The sequence below is a fragment of the Triticum aestivum genome, chromosome 5B (genome assembly GCF_018294505.1).
Source record: "Triticum aestivum cultivar Chinese Spring chromosome 5B, IWGSC CS RefSeq v2.1, whole genome shotgun sequence".
Classification (NCBI taxonomy): Eukaryota; Viridiplantae; Streptophyta; class Magnoliopsida; order Poales; family Poaceae; genus Triticum; species Triticum aestivum.
The window spans coordinates 403984435-404006303 of NC_057807.1; the positions used below are offsets into that span (position 1 = coordinate 403984435).

At 45.1% G+C, this 21869-nt stretch overlaps 1 protein-coding gene across 1 annotated transcript; it reads right to left on the reverse strand.

Annotated features, from left to right (window-relative positions):
• Positions 1-2144: 2144 nt before the first annotated feature.
• On the reverse strand, positions 2145-5734 carry LOC123112117 (probable methyltransferase PMT2). The gene is made up of 7 exons (XM_044533040.1): positions 5365-5734; positions 4342-4994; positions 4040-4250; positions 3601-3895; positions 2959-3348; positions 2800-2877; positions 2145-2701 (listed from the first exon to the last, which is right to left on the reverse strand). Exons 2-7 carry the CDS (start codon positions 4981-4983, stop codon positions 2473-2475), a joined length of 1845 nt encoding a protein of 614 aa, XP_044388975.1. The 5' UTR covers positions 4984-4994; positions 5365-5734; the 3' UTR covers positions 2145-2472.
• Positions 5735-21869: the final 16135 nt, after the last annotated feature.

Genomic DNA, 21869 nt, shown 5'->3' on the forward strand with positions numbered 1-21869 from the left:
CATATCTATGTTTAACCAACTTTATAGAAGAAACTATCGACATCGAGAGTATTTAAAAAGTCGACATCTACAATATTAAATAATTAAAATATAAAAGTACATTTCATTATGGATCCAATAATACTAATTTTGTATTGTGGATGTTGTTTTTTAATAGTATAAATTTGGTCAGCCTTTGACATGTTTGATTTTTAAAAAACCTAATACACACTACATTTTGGAACGGAAGTAGTATGTACTCTCCTTATTTCTTTTTACTCTGCATATATGATTTGTTTCAAGTCAAACTTTGTAAAGTTTGATCAAATTTATATTAAAAATTATCAACGTCTACAATGCTAAAGATATACAATATAAAGTTAATTATATGGTGCATATAATGATATTGGTTTGATATTCTGAATGTTCTTTTTTTCTATAGTCTTAGTCAAACTTGAAGAAGTTTGACTTAAGATAAAATTATATGCAGAGTAAAAAAAGAAACGAAGGGAGTATTGGACATGATAGGTCGGTGAAGGTAATAAAGCTCTTTGTATATTCAACCTAATAGGTCACAGTCACAATAATACTCTTAGTATCACACTCATGTAATTCTTTTTACCATACAAAAGTAAGCAGCTCATATCAGCTGTTGCCACGAGGTAAAGAACTTTGTTATGCACAAACTGATTGCCGATATTTTAAACTGAGCAAGTGGCATCAGTCAGAGATCGTAGTTACATGGTGCGTTCTACCAGGAGCACGTCGGCAGGGTATACAAGTTCTGTTAGCGAAACCCACCAAGAAACATTTATTAGCATCTGCGAATCGATCTACATTGGACCCGTCTTCAAAAGACAGAACTTAATGTTACACCTAACGCAGAAAGAGACAGAAAATAAAATATCAGCACGCACAATAAATCGTCGAAACAGCGCAAAAAGATACTCCCTCCGTCCGGAAATACTCGTCGGAGGAATGAATGTATCTAGATGGCCGGACGGAGGGAGTATACTGTTAAAAAACACCACAAAAAGCTTAGGAACTAAAGTGTAAGCACATGTGTGGTACAGTAGAAGATCAACTTGCATGGAATGATGGAAATACCAAGCACTAAATTACTGCAACAAAGACTCGCCCTATATTATGATTCACCCTTTTTCATGCTAGTTGAGGAGTTACTACTTCAGTTTCCTATGAGCCACAGAAGTAGTCGTACGGGCAATCTGTCTTGATCAATGATTTTCAAGTCTAAATATTTAAAATGATATTGGAAATCAAAGCTCTAACAGTATGACTGAAGGTATGTCTAAAACGTCACTTATTGTGTGAGCTGGGAGGAGCAACAGCGAACATGTAACCACGTCCTCACCATGCAGAAGAAAACTGGAGGAAGTAAATCGCCCATATAATACTCCCTCCGTCCCACAATATAAGAATGTTTTTCAAGCTAATACTTACAGAGGGAGTACTTCTTTAGGATAAGCAACAAACTCTTGCATTTATTCAGTTCCTAAATCCACCATTTCTCTCTTCCTGCACGTACAGTCACAGTTAGCCTGTCAGGAAGCTTGGCTATCTAAGAAATTATGCACTGCAGTAAAGCCATTTAAGATATGTTTTATGTCCTGATTAAGTAAAAAAGAAAGGTCAATTTTAGGAGGAAGTAGGAGCATACCATTAACTTATATTGAACTTTTGGTCTTGCCTGTTGTCTGAAGCTATGAATGGTAATGAAGGCTTGCCAGCATAATCTTCAAAAGAATCACAAGACAGTAATATTACCTGCAATCTAATTCAGTAAGAAAGCAACCTAAAGCATAGGCACTCAGGCGGCATATCAATCTGCATTTTATTTCTGGATGTAACAGTAGATATGCAGCATCTTTGCACTAAAACATATGCATCAACTCTTTATACTACTCAGAACTGCACATTGTGGAATTGGAGCAGGAGCACCGAACATTTAGCATGCACATAGTGGAATGGAGCAGGTACACCAAGAGGTTCTCCCATCCATTGTTCCATTATAAGCTCCTCACAGGAAGAAAATATCTCTTCTAAAATTGCCAAAATGAAATCTCTTCTAAATATATTCTTGAGTAGAAAGCATTCAGGTCGTTCAGGTAACAGCACAGTAAAGTTACGGAAGAAATAACCATACATAACAAAAAAAACGAAGCAATGGGATTACTGGTAATAAAGCAAACATTCAGAAGTTGCAGCATGAGCAAAATTACAGAAACTAAAGCAATAATATTTCTTGACAATACATCCTTCAATTAACCAGAGTAACTTCATGCCGAGTGACGAATGAAATTAAATTACAAAACTGTTACAACAATATACTGCTACCGATGAACCTTGGTTGCTTCATTGCTACCCCGGAGAAGAGTAGGCCATTTTTGTTTGCACCTGATGACTCCATATCTCAATTCCTGGACGCCAGCTTCAAAGGTGGATCCCAGAATTCCCCGTGTTAGAATATGTTCTTCACGATGCGGCCGTCTGGTTTCCGCCAACCCAATACTGCTTCACAGCATACAAGATCTTCTCGCGCACTAGAGGGCCGTCCTCGTGGTCAACTAGCTTCGTGTTCCATCTCATGCCCCGAGCGAGTTTGTTCACCTTTGTCAAGACATCGACATCGTCACGCATTATAACAGCGCCTTCAGGCCTCAAGATGCGGTCCATCTCAAGGAGGATGTCTTCCATGCTGCACCTGTTTGGTTTTAACATACAGAAAGAATCAGCATTGGCAATCTTACTAATTGTTATACAAGGTGACAAAACTGATGACACGGGACAGGAGCAACTTACTTATTGCTATACAAGGTGAAAAGGCCACTAGCGTGGATAAGATCATAGGTTCTTGGATAAGTAGAGAAAGCTTCACACCTGACATGAAATTGTGAGACGTGTCAGTAAGTTCATGACAACAACTTTACTGAGTCGAGATTCGAGCATAACAAGGCATACCAGTCATGGTAAATGCCAATCAATCCTCGCTCATAAACAGCCCCCAGGGTTGCAATCTTTGCAATGGTTGGCACCACATTCATCACCCAAGATTTTGGGGACTCAATCGCCGCAGCAAAACCCCCAAAACCTGCATTCATGTCCATGATGTTTCTGTACCTACCAGTAAGTAGATACTTGTTCACATTGCTATAAGCCTTCACATGCTTCTTCCACATTTTGTTGTCTTTCTGATATGCCTGAGATGAAACCCCTGGAATTAACCCATTAGAAATTCTTGGAGGAATTGCGTTGAGCCTGCTTGGGAAGGGCTCGATTGCTCCTCCGGCAACTTCACTTGGATTTTCTACATCAGGAAGAGGTGTAACACATGCCTTCATCTTCTTGTACCTGGTGTTGCAAGAATAAGTGAAAATTAGGATAGGACAGAGGTTATATAAATTATTAACCAGAACTTCTAACAACATATTAATACATCAACACATCTAAGTAGGCAAAGCGAAAATAATGCATTGACCAGACAGTATACCTATTGATGCTAGACTATCGTAATATATACTCTGAATCCTGCTAAAGGATATTAAGCTAAAGTTAGCAATTCTGTCTAATAGATTGTTTCACAAAACTACTGTAGAAACATACCAGACATCATCTGCATTTGTTGATTCACACATCTGCACAGTTGATTCTTCTAGCCTAGAAGGACAGGACTCAGTATTTACTCTTTTCCTCCATATTGCCGTCTCACCCTTCTCCGAGACTTTCTCCCAACATAGAAGCTTAGCCATTTCCTCTATCTTGTTCTGCTCTGCCTCAAGATCCTCCTTTGTACGTTGCCAACCCTTGTAGTTCGCCTTCCAGTTAATTGGAGGACCTGACAGCACCCAGTATCCACCAGGTCTTAGAACCCTATCAACTTCCATCATATAGAGTCCATCTGCATATCAGCAAATACAGAAAAAAAATGAGAAGTAGAACAAGGACTGCATCAAAATGGCACAAGGTATTTACGCAATAACAAAATGTATCAAGCCCATATATTGGATGCACAGTATAGAAGGATACATGATTAGAGGCTCACCATTCATTCCCCATGGAATCAAGCACCTAGAACAATGAGCCATATCAAAGGCTCTTGATGGATAAGGGAGTTTAATTGTGCCAAGAACACCAATAACAGCTGGGACACCTCTCTCCAGAGCAAACTGTACTTGGGCTTCGTGTGAATCTCTGGGTGCAAACGACATGGCTAAAACATTCCTCTTTAACAAGTAAGCTCCCCAACTAGCCACCTGAAAAAATTCAGAATTTTAGGACATGAACAAAGTCAGAAGAAGCTCACGAAGTAGCAGTAAGCAATATACAGTTTGATACTCCGCTTACCCCGCAACCAGTGTCCAATGCAGTCCTGACGGTTCCGTTGGCAATCGGTATAACTGATGCCAATTGATCAATGTACTTATCAGCACCTTGAGGGAACTGAGTCCCTCCACCAGGGAATCTGAAAACGTTGCCCTCATACTGCACCCAGTTCTGTATGGCTTTCTCGACAGTCAAGCTCTTATAGGGACAATTCGCGAAAGGAACATAGTCCCGACTTTTGGGCCATGGGAATGGAGCAACATATCCCTTAGGCGGTGGTACCAGGCAGTGCAACTTTTCTTTCTGCGGTGGGCAATGCCGCTCTCTGTAATTCATGTTCTCCCGAGGAAATTTCATAGCTCTGTTTTGATCTTGGCAAGGTGTATAGTCTGTGAAGCGGTCCGGGCATGGCTTAAACTTCTTCACCGGCGAAACCAGATCGCGGGAGCTGCCTTGTTTAGAATGGTGTGTGTCGAAGCTGAGGTTCGGTAAGATGGTGCAATCGGTCCGCTTCGTGATCTCCAGGGCAATGCTGTCCCCCTTTCCGAAGCCACTCTTCTGCCACGCCCCGAGGATGTAGAAGAAGCAGCACAAGCCAATCACTATGCATATAGACACAGTGCTTCTAGTCCTGTTGTCCGCAGGACCCCCCTTGACGGCCATTATGGTTTATCCTGAGAATTGCACACTGAATAAGATTGTCTTTTTTTACTAATTATGGTCCATTACATATATTTTTTTCCTAAACCTGATGCAGCCCCAATTTCAAGTCTTTTTTTTTTGCGGGGAACCGCAATTTCACCTGACGCAATCATAGACGGGCGATAATAAACAGGAAAGAAAGCATGTGGCTTTCGTCTATCACATCGGTGTATCCTAACAACCAAACTTACCAAAGTTGTAGAAACAACAGATCTCTAAAATCCCACGCCATGTCGGCAGCAGGAGAAATGAAGCGTGAGGCTCACAGGGGTGGATCTAGGTGGCGTCGAGATCAGTGGAGGGGCGAATTAACCACGGGATGAAAAGAAAACAAGCTCATACCTCACAACCCAATGTCGAAAGACTGCGATGTGGCGACGGGAGGAAGGACGGAGCTCGGAGCTGAGGAAGCCGCCGTAGAGGGCTTGAGGCGCGGGCAGCTGCTCGCGGGGGAGAATGGTTCGCCGGCCGGATCCCGGGTTACCGCCAGCTCCTAGGCGAACGGCAGCTTCCGCGGCGCTGCTGTAACGGCTGGGAGAGAACCCGGGGCCAAAATCTCGGGGTTTTAGAGCTGGGTTTCCCCCGATTTTCCGAGGGCGGTGGGGATTCGCCCAACCCCGAGCTTGACAGTTCTGCTCCACCTCCACCGACGGGTCGGGGAGAACCGAGGGAGTATGTTTTTCGCCGTTGGATTTCTGGGGAGAATAAAGCGGAAAGGCGATAGAAATCCTGGGCTTTGGGGCCGTCGCTTTCGTGGATACAGATCTGTCTGCTGCCGCCCTACGGGGTTCGCGGATCAAGCACGCCCGTTTACCCGACTGGAAGATTCTCAACAAAAAAAAACGACTGGAAGATACTCTTCTTTTTGCATTATTAACCATTAAATTAAATCCCAAACACTTGATACCACAGCTCGAACCAACTACAAGTCTATTAGACCTAAGAAGAAAAAGACTCAAACACTAATTTTTTTGGGAAACAACCTGATAACACTCTTCAAATTACATATAGTTAAAATGAAGGAGACAAGCACAAGCTACCAGAATGGAAAATAATTCAAAACATTGCAAACAAATGTATGAAAATTACTGTGTATACCTAATAATTAAGAGTCAAATTAAACTGGTGCGGCAACACGCGTCATCAATGATCTAAACCTTACAAGTGCTTCCCCTACCCCAAGAGAATCAACTTCTCAATAAAACCATCCCTCGCCGGCCAAAATATCTTATTTTCGTCTCAAAATAGAGCAAACGTTGAGAGGTTGCAGACGAGCATGAGACAGGGGATACTGGAGGCTACCACTCGATGCATGTGCTCCCTAAATTGTCAGCGATCACTAAGATTGCCTCGGTTGCTCCATCACCGAAAAGGGAAAGAAACTAAGGGAGCAAAAGAGAAGGAAAGAAAGGAGCGGGAGGAACGGTTGGGCGCAGTTGGACCAGGCGGGGGCGCTCGGCTGGCTGCGGCTCACCGGGTGGGGGTGCACGGTTGGGCTGGATGCGGCTCAACTAGCTAGGTCGGAGGTGCGGTTGGTCTAAGTGCGGTTGGACGTGATTGGGTTTCGTTCAATCATCCCAAAGCCGAAGCAGACCAGAAAAAAATCAAAGGATAAACTAAATCAACGAGCATTGGATCAAATATAATAATAGTTTGTGGCATAAGTTTGTCTGAATTGGATAAAAATGTGGAAAGAAAATGCTAAATGGGTGATTGTTGTCACAAACATGAATCTAGGAGGTAAAAAAATGAAATTCACTCAAAAAAATCTTATAAATGTGATCAATTTTTGCTAAGTTTGACTTATAAAAAATTAAAAAATATGTTTATTATACATTTGAGAACGGGTTCGGGTCAGGCATGGGCCACGCGTTTGTTTGGAGCAACTCTGGCGCTCCGTTTCTAGAGGTACTATTTTTTTCTTGCATTTTAAATTCCTTGTTAGGGTACAAGGATCCGGCATCCGTACCAATAATTTGGAGGTAAGAAAAATCTCCCATACGCTTTGACTCGCCTACTATACCCAGCTGCAGTACAATGAAATTGCGCCATGACCTAACCAGACGCGCCAACGCACGAACTTAAATTGTGTGGGGTCCCTGGCCGGTGACCAGCACTTATGGGGTCACGTGCCCACTGGGTACCGAGTGAGTAGTGAGGCAGTGACAGTGAGTGGGTTTGGTTGTCGAGCATGAGCGTGCAGCGCGCCTCGTGAGCACGGTGGGGTTTGAACCGATCGATCGCCGACGTCCGGCGCGGCGCGAGCCCGTCGGTGGTGAGTGCGTCCGTCAACCCGAAAAAAAGAAGAGTGCGTCGGTCCAGCTAGCGAAGAATGTCCAAAGCAGGGGCCTGAATTTGTTCCGCCAGCACGTTGCCGTTTGCCGCGAATCCTATGTGACGCACAATGCGTAGAATTGTCCACGCTTCGCACAGGGACAAGGGCATCCGGCGAGTAAATGGTCCGGCCCATGTTAGCGCTACGAAGAGGTCTCCCATTCTGTTTTTTGGAATCTTCTGTAAGGTTTCAGTCTGGGTTTTCACCAGTTTGGCAAACCTTCGACGAGGTTCTTGAACCGGTTTTCTGTTTTTTTTTATTTACGTTTCTTCTTATTTTTATATTTTCCCTTTTCAATTTTATTTTATTTTATTTATTTATCCCATAATTTGTAATATTTTTTTGTAAAAACAATTAATAATATAGTTTTTTTGACCTTTTTATGATTTTTTGGGGAAAATGGCTTTTTCATACAAATGTTCAGAATTTCAGAAATATTCATGTTCTCAATTTTGCGTGGAAGGCAAGCTTGGCGATTCGGATGTATAGATCTCCTTCTCTGTATTCGACTCTGTGTAATCCTAGCCCCCTCCGGTGTCTATATAAACCAGAGGGTTTAGTCCGTAGGACAAGAACGACAATCATAACCATAGGCTAGCTTCTAGGGTTTAGCCTCTACGATCTCGTGGTAGATCAACTCTTGTAATACTTATATCATTAAGATCAATCAAGCAGGAAGTAGGGTATTACCTCCATCGAGAGGGCCCGAACCTGGGTAAACATCGTGTCCCCAGCCTCCTGTTACCATTAGCCTTAGACGCACAGTTCGGGACCCCCTATCCGAGATCCGTCGGTTTTGACACCGACATTGGTGCTTTCATTGAGAGTTCCACTGTGTTGCCACGATAAGGCTTGATGGCTCCTTCAATCATCAATAACACTACGGTCCAGGGTGAGGTTTTCCTCTCCGGACAGATCTTCGTATTCGGCGGCTTCGCAGTGCGGGCCAACTCGCTTGGCCATCTGGAGACGATTGACAGCTATGCCCCTGGCCATCAGGTCAGATTTGGAAACTTGAACTGCACGGCCGATATTCACGGAGACTTGATCTTCGATGGATTCGAGCCTGTGTCAGGAGCGTCGAACAGTCACGACGCGCATGACTTAGATCTGCCCTCGGACGGTATTCGGACTATCGCACCTGCAGCTGCCCCGGACTTCAATCTGGAGCAGATCGCGCCATCCGAAGACGGGTGGATGGATCCCGCCCCGGAGGCCGCACATTCATCAGCGTTGGAGCCGAACACAGACTCCACCTCTAAGGAAATCTATGTCACCGGACCCCCGGACTCGTCTCCGGTCTTAGGATCCGGACCGCGTGCGTCCGTGCCTATCGAATCAGATTGGGCACCGATCATGGAGTTTACCTCCGCGGATATCTTTCAACACTCACCCTTGGGTGACGTGCTAAATTCATTAAGGTCTCTCTCTTTGTCAGAAGACTCTTGGCCGAACTATGTCCGGCTCGAGTGGGATTCGGATGACGAAGAAATTCGCTACCCACCCACCACCCACTTAATAGCCACTGTCGACGACTTAACTGACATGCTTGGCTTCGACTCCGAAGACATCGATGGCATGGACGTCGATGCGGGAGATGATATAGAACCACCGCCCACGGGGCGCTGGACAGCTCATATGATACATATACATGATGGACACACCCAAGGAGGACAACGGCGACAAAAAGGATGCAATGGAGGATAATCCCCCCGGGTAGAAACCAAAGCGACGGCGCAGGCGCCGGTCTAAGTCCAGCCACAGTAAAAATAGCGATAACAACGCAAGAAAAATTGACACCCCGGTCGACTCCAAAGGCAACAGCGACCATATGGATCCAGCGATGGAGCAGGAGGAGCCAGGTCACGCCAAACATAGCCTGGAGCTGACGCCCAATCACGGCGATCCCGAGGGTCAAACTCATCAACCTGCCTTCGGAGAGGAGGACAGTTCGGACGATGACGCACTCATCATCCCGGAAAAACGTTTGGAACAAGAGAACTTCCACAGAAGGCTTATGGCCACTGCGAGGAGCCTAAAGAAGCAGAAGCAAAGGCTTAAGGCCGCGCATGATACGTTCAACCGCTGATGGAACAAAGTGCTAGACACTGAAGAAAACACATGGCGATGATCGCCACACAAAGAGCTACCCAAAGCGCAAGCTGCTGCCCGAATTCGACGATGAGGCCTTAGAGCCCATCCCGCCGAAGAATAATACGGCCGATCAGCCGGACCGACCACCTCGTGGCCGCGACAGAGCAGCTACTGACACTGCACACAAGCCATGTAACGCCCCGGATACAACTTTCATATTCGTAACTCCAACTCTTGCCTTTTCCGGAGATGCGATATGTTATTTCCTTCGTGGTTGGGTTTTTGTCTTTTGTTTTGCATTTTGTTCTTGTCATGCATCTCATCTTATAGCATCATGCGCATTGCATCTGCATGTTTTCATAAAACTTGCACCCGTGTTTAGTTGCCGCTTCTCTCCTTTATCTTCGCTGACCGTTCCGAGCCAAACCACACTCTTGCACACGATCGCCTTGTCTCTCTACACAACCACGACCCTTCTTGCCGTGTCCGAAATTTTCCCGGACCCGGTCCGGGCGGTCATGACTAACAAGTCCGGATCATCCTCCAACATCTATAAAACATCTTCGTTTTATTATTTGGACTACCCTAGTCTATTCTTTCTCGGGCGTCCGATCTCAATCGGGTGATCCAAATTCCTTCCCTTCCCCTATATATAGTCTAACCTCATACCTATTTTGGACTAAACCTAGCCCTAGCCCTCGCCCTCCATTCCCGTGCAGCCGCCGCCGCTCCTTGTTTTCCGCGCCTGGCCAGCCCACAGCCGCCACCTCGCACCACTAGATCCACCACACCACAGCCAACTACCCAGTGCAGCTCCCCACCGTCGATCTGGAACGTCAGATCCAGATCGAAAGGCCCCGCCGTCCCAGTTCATCCAGCAGCCTCGCGCAGCGCCGCGAGGCCTGAGCGCCTCGTCCCCTCGTCTCGTGCCTCGATCCAGGATGGATCGGGAGCAACTCCGCCCTTCGCCAACCGCCGGCGACCAGGATCCGCACGTCTTGCCCATTGCTTCTCCTTCCATCCCCGCTTTCCTCTAGCTCTCTCTCCCTCTCACTTCTCTCTTTCTCTTGTCTCCGTCCCGTAGGAGTCCCCATCCATGGCGCCAGGAGTAGAGCGCCCCGACCAGCTCGTCACCAGTTCGACGGAGCCACCCGCTGGAGCCGAGGCTGGCCCCTTCTTAGTTCGTCGTGCCACGCAGGAGCTCCCCACCACCGGATCGGGTCGCCTCCGCCCGTTGACCGCACCGCTACCATCGTCCTTGTGCCGCTGCCTGGATCCGCCGTCCCCACGCCTCTCGCTGACCTTCCTCTCCGCCTTCCCCAAGCCGCACCCTCGCTGGCCGGAGTTCTTGCTGCCGCCATCGTCGTTCGAGGCCAGCGCCTCACCTCTGCTTCGAACCAGGGGGGCGATGCCTCCACTGCCCGTGTTGACCGAGCACAGCGCCAACCGGCCTCATCTTCACCGACCGGGCCGAAGCCCATGGGTGAGGCCACACCCCAGCGCCCCCTCCTCTGTTTTTTTCTCCTGTTGGGCCAGCTTGTTTCAGCCCGTTAAGTTTTTTTTCCTGTCTGCGATTTTATCAATTATCCAGTGATTTACAGTTTTACAGAAAAACCCTTGAACTTCATGCATATAATAACTCATGAACCGTGCATCATATTAAAATGTTTTATATATGAAAAATGCTTAGAATTTCTTCTAGTCTCACATTATGCCACTTTCATCCATGTTTAAAATTTTTAAATTGTTGTTTGCATTAATTTGCATAAATGCCATGTTAAAATGATTTATTTCATAACTAAATAACCGTAGCTCCAAATTTAATAAACTATATATGTAAATGGGGTGGAAAATGCCTAGTTTAACATGGTGGAGTTTATTTTCCTGTCTAACAACAATAAAATATATTTTAGGGCAGAACAGTACCAAATCTAAAATATGCACATCGGGATTTTTCGGAATTGTTGTTTGTTATTCCGGCCTCATTTAAACTTGTCTAGATAGGTAGTTTTTCACATGCTTCACCCCTTGCCATGTTTAATAACATTTAATATTGTTGAGTAGCATAACCGAGAGTGAACCAAATACTTGAATGTGGTGTTTCGTCCATATGCAACTTGTTGCAAATTGAGCTCCACTTAACTTGTAGTATTGTTTGTTGCACTTTGCCATGCCATGCCTCCTTAAACCGGACATGCATCATACTTGATTGTGCATCATGCCATGTTTATGCTTGTGTGTTTACTATATTGTGTGTTTCTTCTCGATAGTTCCTGTTTCGTTGCGATCGTGAGGATTCATTCGTCTACGCTTGGTTCGGCTTCATCCGTTCATCTTCTTCATGGACTCGTTCTTCTTCCTAGCGGGATTTCAGGCAAGATGACCGCTACCCTGGATCTCACTACTATCATTGCTATGCTAGTTGCTTCGTTCTATCGCTTTGCTGTGCTACCTATGACTTGTTCCTCAAGCCTCCCAAATTGCCATGTCAGCCCCTAACCTTTTTCACCCTTCCTAGCAAACCGTTGCTTGGCTATGTTACCGCTCTGCTCAGCCCCTCTTATAGCGTTGTTAGTTGCAGGTGAAGTTGAAGATTGCTCCATGGTGGACAGGATTATGTTGGGATTGAAGGAAATATGCCCTAGAGGCAATAATAAAGTTATTATTTATTTCCTCATATCATGATAAATGTTTATTATTCATGCTAGAATTGTATTAACTGGAAACATGATACATGTGTGAATACATAGACAAACATATAGTCACTAGTATGCCTCTACTTGACTAGCTCATTAATCAAAGATGGTTATGTTTCCTAACCATAGACATGTGTTGTCATTTGATTAATGGGATCACATCATTAGGAGAATGATGTGATTGACATGACCCATTCCGTTAGCCTAGCACTATCGTTTAGTATATTGCTATTGCTTTCTTCATGACTTATACATGTTCCTGTAACTATGAGATTATGCAACTCCCGTTTACCGGACGAACACTTTGGGTGCTACCAAACGTCACAACGTAACTGGGTGATTATAAAGGAGTACTACAGGTGTCTCCAAAGGTACATGTTGGGTTGGCGTATTTCGAGATTAGGTTTTGTCACTCCGATTGTCGGAGAGGTATCTCTGGGCCCTCTCGGTAATGCACATCACTATAAGCCTTGCAAGCAATGTAGCTAATGAGTTAGTTACGGAATGATGCATTACATAACGAGTAAAGAGACTTGCCAGTAATGAGATTGAACTAGCTATTGGATACCGATGATCGAATCTCGGACAAGTAACATACCGATGATAAAGGGAACAACATATGTTGTTATGCGGTTTGACCGATAAAGATCTTCGTAGAATATGTAGGAGCCAATATGAGCATCCAGGTTCCGCTATTGGTTATTGACCGAGAATAGTTCTAGGTCATGTCTACATAGTTCTCGAACCCGTAGGGTCCGCACGCTTAACGTTACGATGACAATTTTATTATGAGTTTATAAGTTTTGATGTACCGAAGGTTGTTCGGAGTCCCGGATGTGATCACGGACATGATGAGGAGTCTCGAAATGGTCGAGACATAAAGATTGATATATTGGAAGCCTATATTTGGATATCGGAATGGTTTTGGGTGAAATCGGGATTTTACCGGAACACCGGGGGGTTACCGGAACCCTCCCTGGGGTTAATGGGCCTTAGTGGGCCATGAGGGAGAAGAGGAGCCAGGGCAGGCCGCATGCCCCCTCCCCCCTTAGTCCGAATAGGACAAGGAAGGGGGGGCCTTTCTTCTTTCCCCTCCCCCTTTCCTTCTCCACCAAGGCAAGAGGGGGGAGTCCTACTCCCGATGGGAGTAGGACTCCTCCAGGCGCACCCCTAGAGGGCCGGCCGCACCTCCCCCCTCCTTTATATACGGGGGCAGGGGGGCACCCTAGGACACACAAGTTGATCTACATGATCGTTCCTTAGCCGTGTGCGGTGCCCCCCTCCACCATATTCCACCTCGGTCATATCGTCACGGAGTTTAGGCGAAGCCCTGCGCCGGTAGAACATCATCATCGTCACCACGCCGTCGTGCAGACGGAACTCATCCCCGACACTTTGCTGGATCGGAGTCCGGGGATCGTCATCGAGCTGAACGTGTGCTGAACTCGAAGGTGCCGTACGTTCGGTACTTGGATCGGTCGGATCGTGAAGACGTACGACTACATCAACCGCGTTGTCATAACGCTTCCGCTTACGGTCTATGAGGGTACGTGGACATTACTCTCCCCTCTCGTTGCTATGCATCACCATGATCTTGTGTGTGCGTAGGATTTTTTTTGAAATTACTACGTTCCCCAACAGTGGCATCTGAGCCAGGTTTTATGCGTAGATGTCATATGCATGAGTAGAACACAAGTGAGTTGTGGGCGATACAAGTCATACTGCTTACCAGCATGTCATACTTTGGCTCAGCGGTATTGTGAGATGAAGCAGCCCGGACCGACATTACGCGTACGCTTACGCGAGACTGGTTTCACCGTTACGAGCACTCGTGCTTAAAGGTGACTGGCGGGTGTCTGTCTCTCTCACTTTAGCTGAACCGAGTGTGGCTACGCCCGGTCCTTGCGAAGGTTAAAACAGCATTAACTTGACGAACTATCGTTGTGGTTTTGATTCGTAGGTAAGAACGGTTCTTGCTAAGCCCGTAGCAGCCACGTAAAATTTGCAACAACAAAGTAGAGGACGTCTAACTTGTTTTTGCAGGGCATGTTGTGATGTGATATGGTCAAGACGTGATGCTATATTTTATTGTATGAGATGATCATGTTTTGTAACCGAAGTTATCGGCAACTGGCAGGAGCCATATGGTTGTCGCTTTATTGTATGAAATGCAAACGCCCTGTAATTGCTTTACTTTATCACTAAGCGGTAGCGATAGTCGTAGAAGCAATAGATGGCGTAACGTCAACGATGCTACGATGGAGATCAAGGTGTCGCGCTGGTGATGATGGTGATCATGACGGTGCTTCGAAGATGGAGATCACAAGCACAAGATGATGATGGCCATATCATATCACTTATATTGATTGCATGTGATGCTTATCCTTTATGCATCTTATCTTGCTTTGATTGACGGTAGCATTTTAAGATGATCTCTCACTAAATTATCAAGAAGTGTTCTCCCTGAGTATGCACCGTTGTGAAAGTTCTTCGTGCTGAGACACCACGTGATGATCGGGTGTGATAGGCTCTACGTTCAAATACAACGGGTGCAAAACAGTTGCACACGCAGAATACTCAGGTTAAACTTGACGAGCCTAGCATATAACAGATATGGCCTCGGAACACGGAGACCGAAAGGTCGAGCATGAATCATATAGTAGATATGATCAACATATTGATGTTCACTGTTGAAACTACTCCATCTCACGTGACGATCGGACATGGTGTAGTTGATATGGATCACGTAATCACTTAGAGGATTAGAGGGATGTCTATCTAAGTGGGAGTTCTTAAGTAATATGATTAATTGAACTTAAATTTATCATGAACTTAGTACCTGATAGTATCTTGCTTGTCTATGTTTGTTGTAGATAGATGGCTCGTGTTGTTGTTCCGTTGAATTTTAATGCGTTCCTTGAGAAAGCAAAGTTGAAAGATGATGGCAGCAATTACACGGACTGGGTCCGTAAGCTGAGGATTATCCTCATTGTTGCATAGAAGAATTACGTCCTGGAAGCACCGCTGGGTGCCAGGCCTGCTGCCGATGCAACTGACGACGTTAAGAACATCTGGCAGAGCAAAGCTGATGACTACTCGATAGTTCAGTGTGCCATGCTTTACGGCTTAGAACCGGGTCTTCAACGACGTTTTGAACGTCATGGAGCATATGAGATGTTCCAGGAGTTGAAGTTAATATTTCAAGCAAATGCCCGGATTGAGAGATATGAAGTCTCCAATAAGTTCTATAGCTGCAAGATGGAGGAGAATAGTTCTGTCAGTGAACACATACTCAAAATGTCTGGGTATAATAATCACTTGATTCAACTGGGAGTTAATCTTCCTGATGATAGTGTCATTGACAGAATTCTTCAATCACTGCCACCAAGCTACAAGAGCTTCGTGATGAACTATAATATGCAAGGGATGGACAAGACTATTCCCGAGCTCTTCGCAATGCTAAAAGCCGCGGAGGTAGAAATCAAGAAGGAGCATCAAGTGTTGATGGTTAACAAGACCACCAGTTTCAAGAAAAAGGGCAAAGGGAAGAAGAAGGGGAACTTCAAGAAGAACAGCAAACAAGTTGCTACTCAAGAGAAGAAACCCAAGTCTGGACCTAAACCTGAGACTGAGTGCTTCTACTGCAAGCAGACTGGACACTAGAAGTGGAACTGCCCCAAGTATTTGGCGGATAAGAAGGATGGCAAAGTGAACAAAGGTATATGTGATATACATGTTATTGATGTGTACCTTACTAATGCTCGCAGTAGTACCTGGGTATTTGATACTGGTTCTGTTGCTAATATTTGCAACTCGAAACAGGGACTACGGATTAAGCGAAGATTGGCTAAGGACGAGGTGACGATGCGCGTGGGAAATGGTTCCAAAGTCGATGTGATCGCGGTCGGCACGCTACCTCTACATCTACCATCGGGATTAGTTTTAGACCTAAATAATTGTTATTTGGTGCCAACGTTGAGCATGAACATTATATCTGGATCTTGTTTGATGCGAGACGGTTATTCATTTAAGTCAGAGAATAATGGTTGTTCTATTTATATGAGTAATATCTTTTATGGTCATGCACCCTTGAAGAGTGGTCTATTTTTATTGAATCTCGATAGTAGTGATACACATATTCATAGTGTGGAAACCAAAAGATGCAGAGTTGATAATGATAGTGCAACTTATTTGTGGCACTGCCGTTTAGGTCATATCGGTGTAAAGCGCATGAAGAAACTCCATACTGATGGGCTTTTGGAATCACTTGATTATGAATCACTTGGTACTTGCGAACCGTGCCTCATGGGCAAGATGACTAAAACGCCGTTCTCTGGAAATATGGAGCGAGCAACTGATTTGTTGGAAATCATACATACTGATGTTTGTGGTCCAATGAATGTTGAGGCTCGCGGCGGGTATCGTTATTTTCTCACATTCACAGTTGATTTGAGCAGATATGGGTATATCTACTTAATGAAACACAAGTCTGAAACATTTGAAAAGTTCAAAGAATTTTAGAGTGAAGTGGAAAATCATCGTAACAAGAAAATAAAATTTCTACGATCTGATCGTGGAGGAGAATATTTGAGTTACGAGTTTGGTTTACATTTGAAACAATGCAGAATAGTTTCGCAACTCACGCCACCCAGAACACCACAACGAAATGGTGTGTCCGAACGTCGTAATCGTACTTTACTAGATATGGTGCGATCTATGATGTCTCTTACTGATTTACCGCTATTTTTTTGGGGTTATGCTTTAGAGACGGCCGCATTCACGTTAAATAGGGCACCATCAAAATCCGTTGAGACGACGCCTCATGAACAGTGGTTTGGCAAGAAACCAAAGTTGTCGTTTCTTAAAGTTTGGGGCTGCGATGCTTATGTGAAGAAACTTCAACCAGATAAGCTCGAACCCAAATCGGACAAATGTGTCTTCATAGGATACCCAAAAGAGACTGTTGGGTACACCTTCTATCACAGATCTGAAGGCAAGATTTTTGTTGCAAAATTTAGATCCTTTCTAGAGAAGGAGTTTCTCTCGAAAGAAGTGAGTGGGAGGAAAGTAGAACTTGATGAGGTAACTGTACCTGCTCCCTTATTGGAAAGTAGTTCATCACAAGAACCGGTTCCTGTGACAACTACACCAATCAGTGAGGAAGCTAATGATATTGATCATGAAACTTCAGATCAAGTTTCTACTGAACCTCGTAGGTCTACCAAAGTAAGATCCGCACCAGAGTGGTACAGTAATCCTATTCTGGAAGTCATGTTACTTGACCATGATGAACCTACAAACTATGAGGAAGCGATGATGAGCCCAGATTCCGCAAAATGGCTAGAGGCCATGAAATCTGAGATGGGATCCATGTATTAGAACAAAGTATGGACTTTGGTTGACTTGCCCGATGATCGGCAAGCCATTGAGAATAAATGGATTTTTAAGAAGAAGACTGACGCTGATGGTAATGTAACTGTCTATAAAGCTCGACTTGTTGCAAAAGGTTTTCGACAAGTTCAAGGGGTTGACTACGATGAGACTTTCTCACCCGTAGCGATGCTTAAGTCTGTCCGAATCATGTTAGCAATTGCTGCATTTGATGATTATGAAATTTGGCAAATGGATGTCAAAACTACATTCTTGAATGGATTTCTGGAAGAAGAGTTGTATATGATGCAGCAAGAAGGTTTTGTTGATCCAAAAGGTGCTAACAAAGTGTGCAAGCTCCAGCGATCCATTTATGGAATGGTGCAAGCATCTCGGAGTTGGAAAAAACGCTTTGATAGTGTGATCAAAGCATATGGTTTTATACAGACTTTGGAGAAGCCTGTATTTACAAGAAAGTGAGTGGGAGCTCTGTAGCATTTCTGATATTATATGTAGATGACATATTATTAATTGTAAATGATATAGAATTTCTGGATAGCATAAAGGGATAGTTGAATAAAAGTTTTTCTATGAAAGACCTCGGTGAAGCTGCTTATATATTGGGCATCAAGATTTATAGAGATAGGTCAAGACGCTTAATTGGACTTTCACAAAGCACATACCTTGATAAAGTTTTGAAAAAGTTCAAAATGGATCAGGCAAAGAAAGGGTTCTTGCCCGTAGTACAAGGTGTGAAGTTGAGTGAAACTCAATGCCCGACCACTGCAGAAGATAGAGAGAAAATGAAAGATATTCCCTATGCTTCAGCCATAGGCTCTATCATGTATGCAATGTTGTGTACCAGACCTGACGTGTGCTTAGCAATAAGCTTGGCAGGAAGGTACCAAAGTAATCTAGGAGTGGATCACTGGACAGCGGTCAAGAACATCCTGAAATACCTGAAAAGGACTAAGGATATGTTTCTTGTATATGGAGGTGACAAAGAGCTAGTCGTAAATGGTTACGTCGATGCAAGCTTTGACACTAATCCGAACGATTCTAAATTGCAATCCGGATACATGTTTTTATTAAATGGTGGAGCTGTAAGTTGGTGCAGTTCTAAACAAAGCGTCGTGGCGGGATCTACATGTGAAGAGGAGTACATAGATGCTTCGGAAGCAGCAAATGAAGGAGTCTGGATGAAGGAGTTCATTTCCGATCTAGGTGTCATACCTAGTGCATCGGGACCAATGAAGATCTTATGTGACAATACTGGTGCAATTGCCTTGGCAAAGGAATCCAGATTTCACAAGAGGGCCAAGCACATCAAGAGACGCTTCAATTCCATCCGGGATCAAGTCCAGGTGGGAGACATAGAGATTTGCAAGATACATAGGATCTGAATGTTGCAGACCCATTGACTAAGCCTCTTCCATGAGCAAAACATGATCAGCACCAAGACTCCATGGGTGTTAGAATCATTACTGTGTAATCTAGATTATTGACTCTAGTGCAAGTGGGAGACTGGAGGAAATATGCCCTAGAGGCAATAATAAAGTTATTATTTATTTCCTCATATCATGATAAATGTTTATTATTCATGCTAGAATTGTATTAACCGGAAACATGATACATGTGTGAATACATAGACAAACATATAGTCACTAGTATGCCTCTACTTGACTAGCTCATTAATCAAAGATGGTTATGTTTCCTAACCATAGACATGTGTTGTCATTTGATTAATGGGATCACATCATTAGGAGAATGATGTGATTGACATGACCCATTCCGTTAGCCTAGCACTTGATCGTTTAGTATATTGCTATTGCTTTCTTCATGACTTATACATGTTCCTGTAACTATGAGATTATGCAACTCCCGTTTACCGGAGGAACACTTTGGGTGCTACCAAACGTCACAACGTAACTGGGTGATTATAAAGGAGTACTACAGGTGTCTCCAAAGGTACATGTTGGGTTGACGTATTTCAAGATTAGGTTTTGTCACTCCAATTGTCGGAGAGGTATCTCTGGGCCCTCTCGGTAATGCACATCACTATAAGCCTTGCAAGCAATGTAGCTAATGAGTTAGTTACGGAATGATGCATTACGTAACGAGTAAAGAGACTTGCCAGTAACGAGATTGAACTAGGTATTGGATACCGACGATCGAATCTCGGGCAAGTAACATACCGATGACAAAGGGAACAACGTATGTTGTTATGCGGTTTGACAGATAAAGATCTTCATAGAATATGTAGGAGCCAATATGAGCATCCAGGTTCCGCTATTGGTTATTGATCGAGAATAGTTCTAGGTCATGTCTACATAGTTCTCGAACCCGTAGGGTCCGCACGCTTAACGTTACAATGACAATTTTATTATGAGTTTATAAGTTTTGATGTACCGAAGGTTGTTCGGAGTCCCGGATGTGATCACGGACATGATGAGGAGTCTCGAAATGGCCGAGACATAAAGATTGATCTATTGGAAGCCTATATTTGGATATCAGAATAGTTCCGGGTGAAATCGGGATTTTATCGGAACACCGGGGGGTTACCGGAACCCTCTCGGGGGTTAATGGGCCTTAGTGGGCCATGAGGGAGAAGAGGAGGGCCAGCCAGGGCAGGCCGCGCGCCCCCTTCCCCCTTAGTCCGAATAGGACAAGGAAGGGGGGGGGGGCGGCGCCCCCCTTTCCTCTTTCCCCTCCCCCCTTTCCTTCTCCACCAAGGCAAGAGGGGGGAGTCCTACTCCCGATGGGAGTAGGACTCCTCCAGGCGCACCCCTAGGGGGCCGGCCGCACCTTCCCCCTCCCTCCTTTATATACGGGGGCAGGGGGCACCCTAGGACACACAAGTTGATCTACGTGATCATTCCTTAGCCGTGTGCGGTGCCCCCCTCCACCATATTCCACCTCGGTCATATCATCGCGGAGTTTAGGCGAAGCCCTGCGCCGGTAGAACATCATCATCGTCACCACACCGTCATGCTGACGGAACTCATCCCCGACACTTTGCCGGATCGGAGTCCGGGGATCGTCATTGAGCTGAACGTGTGCTGAACTCGGAGGTGCCGTACGTTCGGTACTTGGATCGGTCGGATCGTGAAGACGTACGACTACATCAACCGCGTTGTCATAACACTTCCGCTTACGGTCTACGAGGGTACGTGGACATTACTCTCCCCTCTCGTTGCTATGCATCACCATGATCTTGCGTGTGCGTAGGATTTTTTTTGAAATTACTACGTTCCCCAACAGGGATATCACAATATCTCTTATATTATTAATGCATCTATATACTTGGTAAAGGGTGGAAGACTCGGCCTTATGCCTGGTGTTTTGTTCCACTCTTGCCGCCCTAGTTTCCGTCATACCGGTGTTATGTTCCCGGATTTTGCGTTCCTTACGCGGTTGGGTGATTTATGGGACCCCCTTGACAGTTCGCTTTGAATAAAACTCCTCCAGCAAGGCCCAACCTTGGTTTTACCATTTGCCTCACCTAGCCCTTTTTCCCTTGGGTTTCCGGAGCCCAAGGGTCATCTTTATTTACCCCCCCCCCGGGCGAGTGCTCCTCTGAGTGTTGGTCCAAACTAGAGCACCGTGCGGGACCATTCCTTGGCAACTTGGGTTACGTTGGTTCCTGTACGCTTCGCTTATCCGGTGTGCCCTGAGAACGAGATATGTGCAGCTCCTATCGGGATTTGTCGGCACATCGGGGCGGCTTTGCTGGTCTTGTTTTACCATTGTCGAAATGTCTTGTAAACCGGGATTCCGAGTCTGATCGGGTCTTCCTGGGAGAAGGTATATCCTTCGTTGATCGCAAGAGCTTATCATGGGCTAAGTTGGGACACCCCTGCAGGGTATAAACTTTCGAAAGCCGTGCCTATGGTTATGTGGCAGATGGGAATTTGTTAATGTCCGGTTGTAGATAACTTGACACCAGATCCGAATTAAAACGCATCAACCGTGTGTGTAGCCGTGATGGTCTCTTTTCGGCGGAGTCCAGGAAGTGAACATGGTTTTGGGTTATGTTTGACGTAGGTAGGAGTTCAGGATCACTTCTTGATCATTGCTAGTTTCATGACCGATCCGCTTGCTCTCTTCTCGCTCTTATTTGCGTATGTTAGCCACCATATATGCTTAGTCGCTGCTGCAACCTCACCACTTTACCCCTTCCTTTCCCTTTAAGCTTTGCTAGTCTTGATACCCATGGTAATGGGATTGCTGAGTCCTCGTGCCTCACAGATTACTACCACAACAGTTTCAGGTACAGGTTATGCGATGATCATGACGCGAGAGCGACGTTTGCTTGTTTCGGAGTTCTTCTTCTACTTCTTCTTCGGTCAGGG

What these genes read in the sequence shown, in the direction of transcription:
- LOC123112117 (XM_044533040.1), bottom strand. Translation starts at nt 4,983, where the DNA reads ATGGCCGTCAAGGGGGGTCCTGCGGACAACAGGACTAGAAGCACTGTG. An exon ending in CATTGGACACTGGTTGCGGG is followed by an intron (nt 4,251 to 4,341) that starts GTAAGCGGAGTA and finishes GAATTTTTTCAG; the next exon opens with GTGGCTAGTTGGGGAGCTTA. An exon ending in ACAAATGCAGATGATGTCTG is followed by an intron (nt 3,349 to 3,600) that starts GTATGTTTCTAC and finishes TTGCAACACCAG; the next exon opens with GTACAAGAAGATGAAGGCAT.